General features: G+C 42.8%; 1 protein-coding gene across 2 annotated transcripts in view; it reads right to left on the bottom strand.

Moving 5' to 3' along the window:
• The window catches only part of ADAMTS18 (ADAM metallopeptidase with thrombospondin type 1 motif 18), a 79,047-nt gene extending 67,677 nt beyond the window's left edge, over positions 1–11,370 (bottom strand). Inside the window, exons 1-3 of one of the 2 annotated variants that reach the window (XM_032701437.1) lie at positions 11,212–11,370; positions 10,973–11,051; positions 8,789–9,105 (exon numbers count right to left, since the gene is read on the bottom strand). In XM_032701437.1, the coding sequence (XP_032557328.1) occupies positions 8,789–9,105; positions 10,973–11,051; positions 11,212–11,316 (501 nt within the window). In that variant the 5' untranslated portion in view covers positions 11,317–11,370. Of the gene's footprint in view, positions 1–8,788; positions 9,106–10,972; positions 11,052–11,207 lie in introns of both variants that reach the window. The other variant, XM_032701439.1, reaches the window with a different exon arrangement.
• Between the last annotated feature and the right edge of the window lie 634 nt (positions 11,371–12,004).

Below are 12,004 nucleotides of genomic sequence, written 5' to 3'. Positions count from 1 at the left end.
ATTCTTAAATGCTTGCTCTTTTCACTGAACTGCAATAATTTCCACACAGCAAATCTGTTTTTTATTTCATGATTTAAAAAGAACTAATTATATTCTGGTGTTATATAAATTCTCTATCTCATGGCAAGGAAACTGCAGGTCTGAAGAGTAATCCATGTTTCATTAGTTTGTGTATTCTGCCACAGAATATAATATTACCTTCTTAAATTAGTTGGAAGCCACACTGTGCTGCAGAGTATAAAAACAAAAGTGAGGGCTCAAGCTAGGTCAAGCATATTTTGTATAGGTCCATTAAAAAATCTCATTCCATTAATATTAATAAAGATGTTGAGATACAAAAGTCCTTCAATTAACATATATTAGGCAGGCAGGCACAAGCATTCAAGTGATCCCACTGTGAACAGCAAGAACCCAGTCCTCAAAGAATAAAGCCCCGAGTGTGCTGTGTACAGAGAGGGGCAGCCTGAAATGCTAATGCCCAGGGGAGTGAAAAGGCAACACCCCATTGTCTGTGCAAGCAAATATCACTTTATTGCCTCAGCTTCCTCTTCTATGAAGCAGGTTTGTGCAGGGCCTTCTTATTCCAGTAAGACTAATTTCAAGACCTATGATCTTTGTCATCAAACCTTTTGTCTTATACTATTTTTTGGCAGGAACTTGCTGGGCAGCCACACACGAGATTCAGGAAAGGGATTTTCATCTCACAGTCCAACTTGTTTGCAGATTTCCCCAGCTTATGAACTAACGTTGTAAAGAAAGAAATTACCTTGCATGTTCCAGAAATTGCTCTGGACAATAATGGTTCCCACGGTACCGAGCTTCAACCATCAAGACTCATTCCCTTGCATCTGACCTGATTATTTGACATTTCTTCACCCTCATTCTTGGTGACTTCCGAGCACGATAAACAATAAAAGGTTACTGATGTCAACCTATTACGAGCCAGGATGTTGTTCTCATCTAACACAGAGTAAAGCCAGCACTGAAGCTTAATTAATACATGTTTGTAAATTGTGCTGAGCTGCAAGGCATTATGATTTCAGGTTTCTTCTGCAAATGTTTACCTCAGAGCTTTAGTCAATGCTCCACTGTCTGAACCAAAGACAAGTTCTGCTTCCATCAGCTATTCACATAGCTGGTCAAATCACTGTCAGAGCAAATCAATAGGAAATTCCTTTAGCATACTGTAATTTATGGTAGACCTGCAGCAACAGAATTGGGATTAAAATGGGATGAGAAAAGGCAAGAAAGAACCAACATTTCTGCTCCCAGTGACATGATCAAAAAGACAGAGGAAAACCTTGTTTGTAATGGAATTATCCATTAAAGTTCAATTCAGATACCGTTTAAGGGCTAGTCAGAGCCTTCCTAACACAAAATAGAAAAAAAAAATATATTGCAGTCTGAGTTTCAGCTGCTAAAACTCACTGTAGGTCCACTGCCAGTTCCCACTGCAGAGACAACTAAATTTAACCCCTCTCCTGCCAGCTCGCTGAGAGAAGACCATAACAAAGTGAGCCACACAGAGCTAACAGCTCCTGTATGTGGTCAGCAGTTCACTCAGAGGAAACACTCTGGATGACTAAAAAGGCTGCTGACATTAGTGGGGCTGTTGTCAGGTTACCACTGGACACTGCAACTTCCAAAAAGAGAAAGCAGGTACCTTCTAGAAAATCCCTAGAGAGCTGTAAGTCAACAACATTGCTCATGCTCAGGAGAGAACGAAATCAAATGTAAATAGCTCTGAAATGGTCTTAAAGAATTGACTGATGTGTTAGGGGCATCACTGCTCTGGATGCCTTTGCTTAGCATGGCCTCAGCTTTTATCTTGCCCTCATCCGTGGGCTGCAAATTTCCAAACCACAGGCACTGAAAACAGTCTTTAGACCTCCAACCCTCTCTCCTGTTTGCAGTACTGGGCAGCAATCCCAGTGATCCATTTACTTTCAATGAGTACAGGACATGCTGTACATCAGACACACAAACCCATCCCTAAAAAGTTGCAAGTCAGAAAAAATTATCTTAAATACCTCGTGGACTTAAACACAATACAGTGACAAACAAAAACCATAGGTGCCCGAAGATCTGAGGGACTTATAAGAGCTGGTAAACTCCCAGTGACCATCCAGCCCAGTCCACAGTGAATCAAAGTCAGGTCTCCAACTGAGTGCAAGTCACAAAGCTGTCACCATAATCAGGGCACTGGTTCTGCAGAGAGGGTAAGGAGGGAATAAGTCTGGAAAAAAACAATGTTTAAGACCAGTTTTGAGATCACTTTTTGCTCAAATTAAGTGGACTGTGTGTCAGGATCAGGGCACAACCAAGGCACTCCTATGCTTCCCACTCCACTTCTGTGTGTCAGGTACAGAGCTCCAGGAGTGGGCAGCTTGACTTGGAATTGAACTACAGTTTCACAAACTGTCACTGTGTTTTGAGTAAACAAAAGCCTTTACACACCAAGTCTGCAAACCTGGTACCTTCCTGAAACACTTCTGAAGTGAAGGAAGAAGAGGGGAAAGACAGAAATAAAACCTTGTTTAGGTTAATTGTTAGTGACTATAAGCTGCTATTAGTTATTTGAATCTGCCTCTAAAAGGAGAAATATTTCTGATATTTCTCAGCACAGCAGTTCACAGCTGTGCAGAAGAGAACACTCTGCCTCTCGGCAGTGGGGATGGTATGGTCCAAATGAAAATAGTGGTCCAAATGAAAATAAAAAATCCTCATGACATCAAAGACATCCTGTTTTGAAGAGGTCAAGTCTGTGCAGACAGGTCATCCTCTTCTGACCCTCATGAGGGCATCTGTCTATAAGCTTCTCTCTAATGGACTAGGGAAAGTGTGGGAACTAAGTTTTTTGGAAAGACTTTGCTACAGCAAGAAAAATGCTGATGTTACAAGCATAGAGAGAGCCTTGCCTTTGGAAGTGATGGTGAGACTGCAGCTTAACAAGAAGGGCCAGGATGAACTGTCTACCTCTGTACAAATGGATGGCTCCCTGTTCCTGGAACCACTCTAAAGGTGCAAGCAACAGTGCTCACAACAGCCTCAAGTCTGGTTGGAAATACACTGACAAACCATTTCCATGCTCTGCTGGAGCAAAACCAGGGCAGGCACAAGTGACAGAGGACCAGCTCCTGTGGGCACTTGAGAGCTGCTGTTTATCCACAGCCCACTGTGTTCAGTCTGATGGAGTTAAAGTGCTCCCAGGGACACAGTGCTTCCTCTATGTGTTGCAGGTTTTTAAATATAAAATCAGGAAGAAATGCAGCCTCTATTAGTTAATCTGTCAAGCACAAGCAGGTTATTTCTCATCATTAACCCTCTTTAATTTTCTTACCTATCAGGAATCAGTAGTGTCAAAATGCCTGGGATAACACTGTCTTTGTCTCACAGAGCTAAAGGCAGAGTTAAACAGAAAGCTTATCAGACAGATATGGAGAAGGGCAATCAATAACCTAATCTCACAATTCATCATCAGTCAGTTCAACGTTGAGACCAGAAGCAGTGTCTTGTATTTGCCTAGTATAAATTAAAATATCCTCAAGAATATGACTTTCCCCCATTGTCACCTCATTTTCCTGTAGAGATTTTTCTCATTTTCATATTTACCATATTATGGACTAATGGAAAAATAACGGAAAAATGTTCATCGAAACAATGGACAAAATTATGATTGTGTAAAACACAGTCTGTGTTCTATAAAGGATGGAGATGTAATGGTGTGTGAATATAAACAAAGTCAAAGAACTCATATCAGATGCTGCTCATGTCATGCTGGTATAATGGCAGAAAACATTGGATTTGTGTGCTGGCTTCTGGGTGGACTAAAACCAGTTTTAAGAATAAGAAAAATCACCAGATCTGTACTTAGTTTCTCTTCAAGGTCCCACTGGACCAAATTTTGTCATATTTTTACAGCTGTAGATTCCTAAAGGAACCTCACTACAAACAGCAATTATTTTGTACCTTCAGCAGCAGTCTGGCTCACTGAGTTTGATGGGAGTTTGGCTGCATAAGAACCTTGGGATTTGTCTCAACATATTTAATTGGACTTAAAGTGTGAGCTCTAGGAATAGGAGGCTGTTGTTACACGAACTTACATGATGCTAATACAGGGTGCAATTAAATGACTACAAAGACTGGGTACATGAGTTGCCCTGCCTGCCTCTCAGGTGGCCAGACTGCATTAAGCAGCTTTAATTTTGTGGCTTCTTTGATACCTGGAGCAAAGTCCTGCCCTCAGACACGCACACACAATCTCCACTGAATTAATACATCTCCTGTATATCTCTCAGTGCTGCATCTAACCCTTTCTCCAGTCCTAGACTCCTCTGACAGCTCAGCGAGTGTAACATGATTCATCCTTCCCTCCTCTTTCTCTTCCCTTGACTAGACACTAATAAACATAACAGAACTTGAGACAAGAGAAAGAGGCCCCTTACAATGACAGATTCAATCACATCTTACCAAAACCAGAGGAGGGCACCACTACTTCTTCTAATTAAGGTACATAAATAAATGGGAGAGAATGGCCCACATTCACATCTGGTGCAAGCAGGTGCAGCCTCTCAAGCCTCCATTCTAAGGGGTTTGCTTAGGGCTAAATTTGGCCTGAACAATAAAACTGTGTATCCTATAGTTTTAAAGGACCTGAACTGTTCCACTCAGCAGTACTTGTTTTCTCTGACCCAAAACACACAGAGATCTCCTCTGGGACTCGATGGCAGGCAAGTCCCTTACGTTGTACGAGTGGTTTGCTCCTCTGGGCACATGTGTAGTTCTTGCTCTACACCCTCACCTGTCTCCTGCCCCACCAATGCCCCCACAAATGCTGTATAACAAACTACTCACTCATTAGGTCACCAATCCCTGTGTTGTGCATTGGACTACACTAAAACTTGTTTGACTTTGCAAGAGAGTTCTTGTTCACAAGGGAAACGTGACTCCTGCTCCTAAATGCAGAGTCACAAATTACTTTTGAGAGTGTCTCTAGAATACAGCTGGACACCTCTGAGGTTCTCTTGTACTCTGCCCTGATTTACTGTGTGACTGCAAACAACTCACTGTATACAGGAGATTCTGTATACAGAATCATAAAGTAAGGAGACAAAAACTGGCAAATAAAGAGAGACAACACAGGGATACCCAGACTAGGAAGGCAGCAGTGAGGCTTTTAGATGTCATCATGGAAGTAGAGATACTGAACCTACAGCAGCTAATAGATATAGTTTTTATTGCAGATTAAATAGCACATGTGGACGAGAATGGGCAAGAGGAACAAGGTAGGAATGCAGACACAACCACACTGAGTAGGTCCTAAAAAAACAATTCCGTATTCTAACAGTGGCCAGCATCATCTCCTTCAGAAGAACAGAAAAACCACAGCATTCTGTGGATTTGACACAGTCTGCTCCCAGTTAGCTAGCTAAAGGCAATTATAAGTAATAATGAATTACAAAAATAATAATAGTAATAAAAAAATAATTAGAATAAGCAAGAACTAGCTCAAATAAGGGGTTTGGAGAAAAAAAAAAGATTGAATTTGGAAAGAACGGACAGTTTGAACTGGAGAATGTAAAAAGGGAATGAAGCAACAAGAGAAACCAGTGGCCTGGATGTAGCAACTGGGAGAGGACAAGGGACTGAAGGGAACTCCAAGAAGTCATGCAGGGATAACAGAAGAGGTTTATTAAAAGCAGTAATGAGTATCAGTGGAGAAAGAAGTTGAACATTTTGGATTTCTATTCAGGCCACATTAAGATGATGTCAAAGAGAGAAACCAGTTGTGTATTTACTAACATAAACAAACTCATTGACCCGAAGGTGTAATAGTTAAAAAAAAAAAAAGACCCTTGAGAGTGAGAATGTATTAACAAAATATATGAAAAAAATTATCGCAGCGCTGTGGAAGGAATGTATGATGTTCCCCACAGACAGCCCAGAACACAGTTTTCATTTAAAAACCAAGTAAAAGCACAGCTTTTTTGTTGCATAACAGATGCCCCAGCATCCCCCCAGGATGCTGACTGAAGCATGAAAGGGCAGAAAACAGAAAAAAAAAAAGGCAAGTTTCCATGTGAAAAGCAAAGCACCTAAACATTTTGATCATGAAAAGAGGAACTACTATAGTAAACTTGTGCACATCCTCCTGAAATGCCAACTTACTGTATCAGAGCATAGATCCAGTTCTGCCTTCTGACACACCAAGAAAATTGTGTTCACTGATGGAAACATTTGGTCTCAAATCAACAAATCAGCATAAAAATGTAGGGCCTTCCTGTCAACTAAGCCATTAAATCATCAGATACACACAACTCTTAATAGATCTATACCAAGGCAAGATATTCTTGCTCCTTTCCAGTGTTAAGTTAAGGTCATCCTGCCTAACAAACCATTTCATATAGACTCTCTCCAAAGTCTCCTCTGCAGGCAATAGCAGATAACAGACAGCTGAATGACTGAATACTCTAGGTCATCCAAAAAATTAGATCAAAGAGTCCCTGTAGTCTATTGAAATGCAATTGCTTCCAAATCACATTGTGGTGTTCCAGGCTTGAAAGAATGGGTCACTGCAGCTTTATTGTAGAGAAGCTATTGCTAATGAAAGGAACAATGGAAAGATTAGTGCTACCAACCATATAGAAGAAACACCACTTTCGGTTTAATTGCAGTGAACAAAGCAAATAGGAAAGAAGGGCAACCAAGTGACAAAAGTAGTTGGTGCAAAAAGGATATAGAAGCTATTCACAAGGTTCTCTTGATCAGAGCACAGCGTCCAGACTTAACATATGATTACTGAATTTGGATCACAGTGAGAAGTGACGTGGTTGTCATTACAGACAGCTGACGACACATTTTTAAGAGGGCAGCCTTGTAAACTGAAAGACTGAGAATCCTGTTGATAATTTGCCTGAAATTCATTAGGTGCACTGAAATTAACAGATGGATAAAGGAACAATTATACTTTGGGATACCTACTCTACAGGAGATTACTGTAAGTAAAGGTTTACTTCATTCACCAGTTTAAAATAACAATTTAAGGTGAAATCTATTGAACCTTGGAACTAATTAAAGAGAGATTCTAATTGCTGATAATCTAGGTACTGCCAAAATAAATTCGTTCATGCCACAATATTTATTCTCTTTTGATCAGTTTCTGGATCTTTCCTAAGTGAAGTTTACCAGTCATAACAACCTCTGTGTCGAGACAGTGGTAAAAGATCCATTTCAGTCTCAGTTAAGATCACCACATTCTGTTCCTCTGTGACCTGAGGCAGGCTTGAACCTTCCTTCTCCAGACAAGACTTGACAAGCCCAACTTCACTTAGCTCAGAAAGCATGTTAAAAACCAAAATGTGACCAAACAGGGGGGATCACCTAAACTGTACCTGTGGCGTGTAGGTAGAGCATTTCCCTTAGAGGAAAAGGCAAAACACCGAAATAAGTGAAAATAGGGTATTTTCTGAGTAAATCCGGTAAAAAGTAGCAATTGTGAACACCAGGCTTCCAGAGAAACAACTAAGCACATCCAATATTAACAGTTCAGCACTAACACCACAGCTTTAAAAGCCAAAGAAAGCTTCGTTCCAGTTCCGGGCACCTGCTCCAAACTCCCACTTGCAACTGTTCAAGAGAACTGTAAGATACTAATTCCTCTAACTTGCTGAGGAAAAAAAAAAAGAAAAAAGAAAAAAGAGTACAGCATTCAAAATATAACCCAGACCACTTCAACCAGTTATCAACAGCCTTTCCTAATGAACAGGCTTCTCAAGTCACTGATTCCAGTTTCAAAGGAAACACTGGCTGTCTCAAGTGCTCCTTCTTCGGTCCCATCACACAGTTCAATAGCCCTTAGAGACAAGCACCTTTGCAAAACAGATTTCTAGAGGGTGACCCAACATATCCTCTGGACCTTAGTCAAGCACAAAGCACACAGATGACTTCATATACCAGTGCTAAAATGACACTGCCTTACTCTGCATCCACAGCAGACTGCTTTGCAAGTGCAAGGGTTTAAGCCTAAAAAACATCCATAACTATTAATTCTGTAGATGATTCTTCTAAATTGCATCAGTACAGACTTCTCTGCAGGCAGTGAGCACTGTCAAACACATTTTGAAAAAACCACTTGTGAGTGACAATTTTTCATGAACTCTGATGACAGCCATAAATGGAAAGTATGCAACGGTAATATTTAACACATTCATAAGAGATCAACTCATCAAGACTTGTAAACCCAAATAAGGCTTGAATTATCAAAGGAAACAAAGGGAAACTGTTTCATGACTCCTGCTGAGCTAGGAAATTCACCCATCCTTAAAGCAGTTGACAAAACTAGGTAAAATAATATTTTCTCACAAGCTTCTGGATAGTTGTTGGTGGTTTTTCCTTTATTCATAGCAGTTCACAAAGGCAGGAAGAGCTTATACTTCAGAGCGAGCAGAAATGTATAAACTATCACAAACTATAACAAATTGTTATGGGATAATTACTAAGACTACCAGCCAGTCTTCTGTTTGTTTTTTCCCCTGAAAGACTGTCATCAACAAATACAAAGGGTGTGATGTTTTCCCTGAAAGACTGTCATCAACAAATACAAAGGGTGTGATGCAGTTCACTGGCTTTAACTAAATCTCTTCTGTTAAATGCAGTAGCAACTAGTGGTGCTAGGAAAATCAGCAAATGGTGTATGGTACCCTGAATATTATATGAATTGCATTCCTTCAGCTACTGTTCCACATATGAAAATACTTTTAGTGCTGATTTGTTTTAAATAGACACTTACCAAGCCTACACATGTAGATATTGCTACCGAAGAGGTGCTATCATTCCTTATAAATCCCTGGTAGAAACACTGCTCAATGTCATGTTCCTGAGAATTTGACACTCCATCTTTCCCGAGTACCTGGACAATAAAACTGTTGCTTAAAATGGTCGAAGGTTTAAGTTCTAAGTGAAGTTCCTGTCCAAATGCTGAAAATTTGTAGTGCAAGGAACTCTTTGAACTCTGGGTTGATCTCTTTCTCCTAGTACTGTGCAAAACATCATGTGAAATGTACGATCCGCTGGAATCCACTCTGACAGGTGTCACAAACACATAATCTGTAAGGATAAAAAGTTAGCCATCAGCTTTTGTATCCCACAAACCAGGTAAGCACCACTCTGACCCGGGGAGCACCAGGCATTCACTCTGGGATGAAGCCTTCCCTCACTCAGGGACTGGCCTGAAAGCTCTGCAGGCTCTGTGTGTGCAGCCTTGCCTGCATAAATTCACCCCCGTTAAGTCTCACAGGCTCTCAGACTGTGTTTGTTTCCTTTGTGCCCCACTGAGAGGCACAGACTAACTAGCATAGCTGTGAACATTCCCACAACTGCTCCTCTGAAGACATTTGTCATCACCAGCAGATCTGGAGACTTTCCCCTCCCCCTGTATTAATTGCTGTCAAATGTGAAGGCCGTTCTGGTTTGAGAGGCTTTTTCCTTCCCTAAGAATGCAGCAAATATTGTATCACTGTAGGGATAACCATGAGTGAGACTTTGCAGAGCTATACCACTTGTTCAAATGGATTAAAGGATTAATTTATTAATGCCTTAACTGAGTGAGACCTCATCTCTTTGTAGTGACTTGATTAGACTGGGTTTCAAATTGTAACTGACCTTCAGCAGAAAGAGATTACATCCTACCTAATAACCTTTAGTCAACCATCGCTAATTGCGTGTCAAAGAAATGTATTGTTTTGAATAAAACGTGAAAAATTACAAAACTATTTTTGAGAATGCTGAGATCTACTCAAAACCACCTAAGAAAGGGGAAAAAATAGAGGCCATGATTCACCTGGCTGTGTGAGCAGGTGTCTTAAGCCTGAAGTACATTACCATTGGTGTTGACCTAGCAGGGATTACTTGTGTCCCAGAATTTTAGCTGTTTCCTGAACTAGGATCTTTGCACCTATTCCTGGTTACACAAGTAATTATGCTGAATAAACTGCTTTCCAAACCCATTTAATTTTTGGGCTGTATTTCTCTATGGATACTTAGATGTCCATGCATTTAACAAAACAATTAATTTCTCTTAGTAAATTGAAATAACACCATTAAAAAAAAGATAAACCCCCTTTCTTCTTGTGTTGTAACAGATGTTGCAAAAACTATCAATCTCTTTGTCTGAATAGACTTTATTGGACACACATTAAGCTGAGAACGTAACCACTGATAGGTTGTTTTCCCTTAGACAGTGGAAACAATACATCAAGAGCTTTCACTTTCCTCTAGTGGTGTTAATCAACAGCAGAAGTTGAGGACGCTAAGAAGGCTGGTGGCCAAAAAAATGTGAGCAGCTGCTTAGAGAGAGGGAATCCCCAGTGAGCAGAGAACAGGGTGCAAGAGGGTTTTCCTTTCTGCACCCTGGTGTGGTTCCCTATTGTACTTTGTTTCCACTCACACCCAATAAAAAGCATATACTGCACTTCAAACATCCCAAAGTCATCAGCATCTACATGTTAGTCCCTGCGACCTGGGAACAAACAGCTCCTGAGCTCCTGCTCACAGGAGTCCTTTCTCTCCAGGTTTGTTTTCGCTCAGCCTGCATTGCACGGCTCCTTCCGCTCTCCCACCCAAATATTTTCATTACTTTTGTCTCACTGCTTCCACAACAGACACACGAGGTTCTGCTGTTGCGGCTACACACACAGTCATCTTTCTAATCACACATGGAAATGTGGATGTATTTACTATCCCATTCATTTGCTTTGCTGTTACACGTAGTTCCTTTCAGCTTTAACACACGGGGCTTAACAAGTTAATCCCTGCCCATGGTTCGCTATCCCACAGCAGCCAGCCTGCCTGCACTTTATGCTCCCCAAACACTGCGGCTTCTTCCCTTTAAATGCTCACTCCACCGAAAAAAAAAAAAAAAAAAAGCATCCATGCAAATGTTCACATAGAGAGACACAGAAAGAGCTATACAAACCATGAGTCAATTCACTGATGCTGTCACTGGTTAAAGTTGCTGCATGAGACATGCAACAGAGGCAGCACAGCTGAAGGGTCTGCAAGAGAAAAAAAAATAAAAAAAGAGAGAGAGAAAAGGAGTATTGGGCGAGATTTCCTCCACAAGGGAAGGCAGAAAGACAAGGCACCAGGGACTGCAGTAACCTGGTACGGTAAAGCACACTAGGCGACCGCAAAAGAAAAGTGCTCTCGACCTGCCTTTACAGTGCTTCCAAGCCACGGGAGAGTCTGGAATTGCATGGAGCTGCCGCCGCCGAGGATCGCGACAGGTAAAGTCCAGACGGCCAGCAGGAGACAGTCCATGTTCCACCGCGCACCTGGCGTGTGCTACCTGCCCCCGAAAGCGTGCGGGCGAGCCCGGCCGCCCCGCATGGTCACCTGGGCGCTGCCCCGCAGCCGCTCGGGCGGCCGGCGGAGCCCGTGGAGCGGCGCCCAGGTGAGCGCGCCCCGGCCGGCCCAGCGCTTTAAGCCGGCCCAGCGCCCCAGGCTGGGCTTTAACCCGCCGCCGCCGCGGGGCAGCGCTGCCTCCGGCGCCGCGAGTGCAGCGGCCGCCGCCCGGGGGGCGACGCGGAACGGGCGGGCGGGACCAATGGGGAGGAGCGGGGCCGGGCCGGGGGAGGCACCTGGGACCGGGAATGGGGCGGGGGGATCGGCCGCGGGACGCGGGCAAGGGCTGGGCTGGGCTGGGCTGGGCTGGCGCACCTGTGCGGATGTGCGGGGGGCGCGGTCCGAGGGGGGAATCGCTGAAGCACAGCGTGGGTCAGGTTGGAAGGGACCACAGTGGGTCGTCTGGTCCAACCTGGATCGTGCCAGAGCACATGGCACAGGATCGCGTCCAGGTGGTTCTAGAGTATCTCCGGTGAAGGAGGCTCCACACCCGCTCTGATCTCTGTCCCAGTGCTCGGTCACTGCACAGGAAAGTTGTTCTTCCTCATGCTGAGGTGGAACTTCCTGGGCATCAGTTTCTGCCCGTTCCTCTTGTCCCATTGCT

Source organism: Chiroxiphia lanceolata, chromosome 13 (genome assembly GCF_009829145.1).
Source record: "Chiroxiphia lanceolata isolate bChiLan1 chromosome 13, bChiLan1.pri, whole genome shotgun sequence".
Lineage (NCBI taxonomy): Eukaryota > Metazoa > Chordata > Aves > Passeriformes > Pipridae > Chiroxiphia > Chiroxiphia lanceolata.
This window is presented reverse-complemented; position numbering and strand designations above follow the sequence as displayed.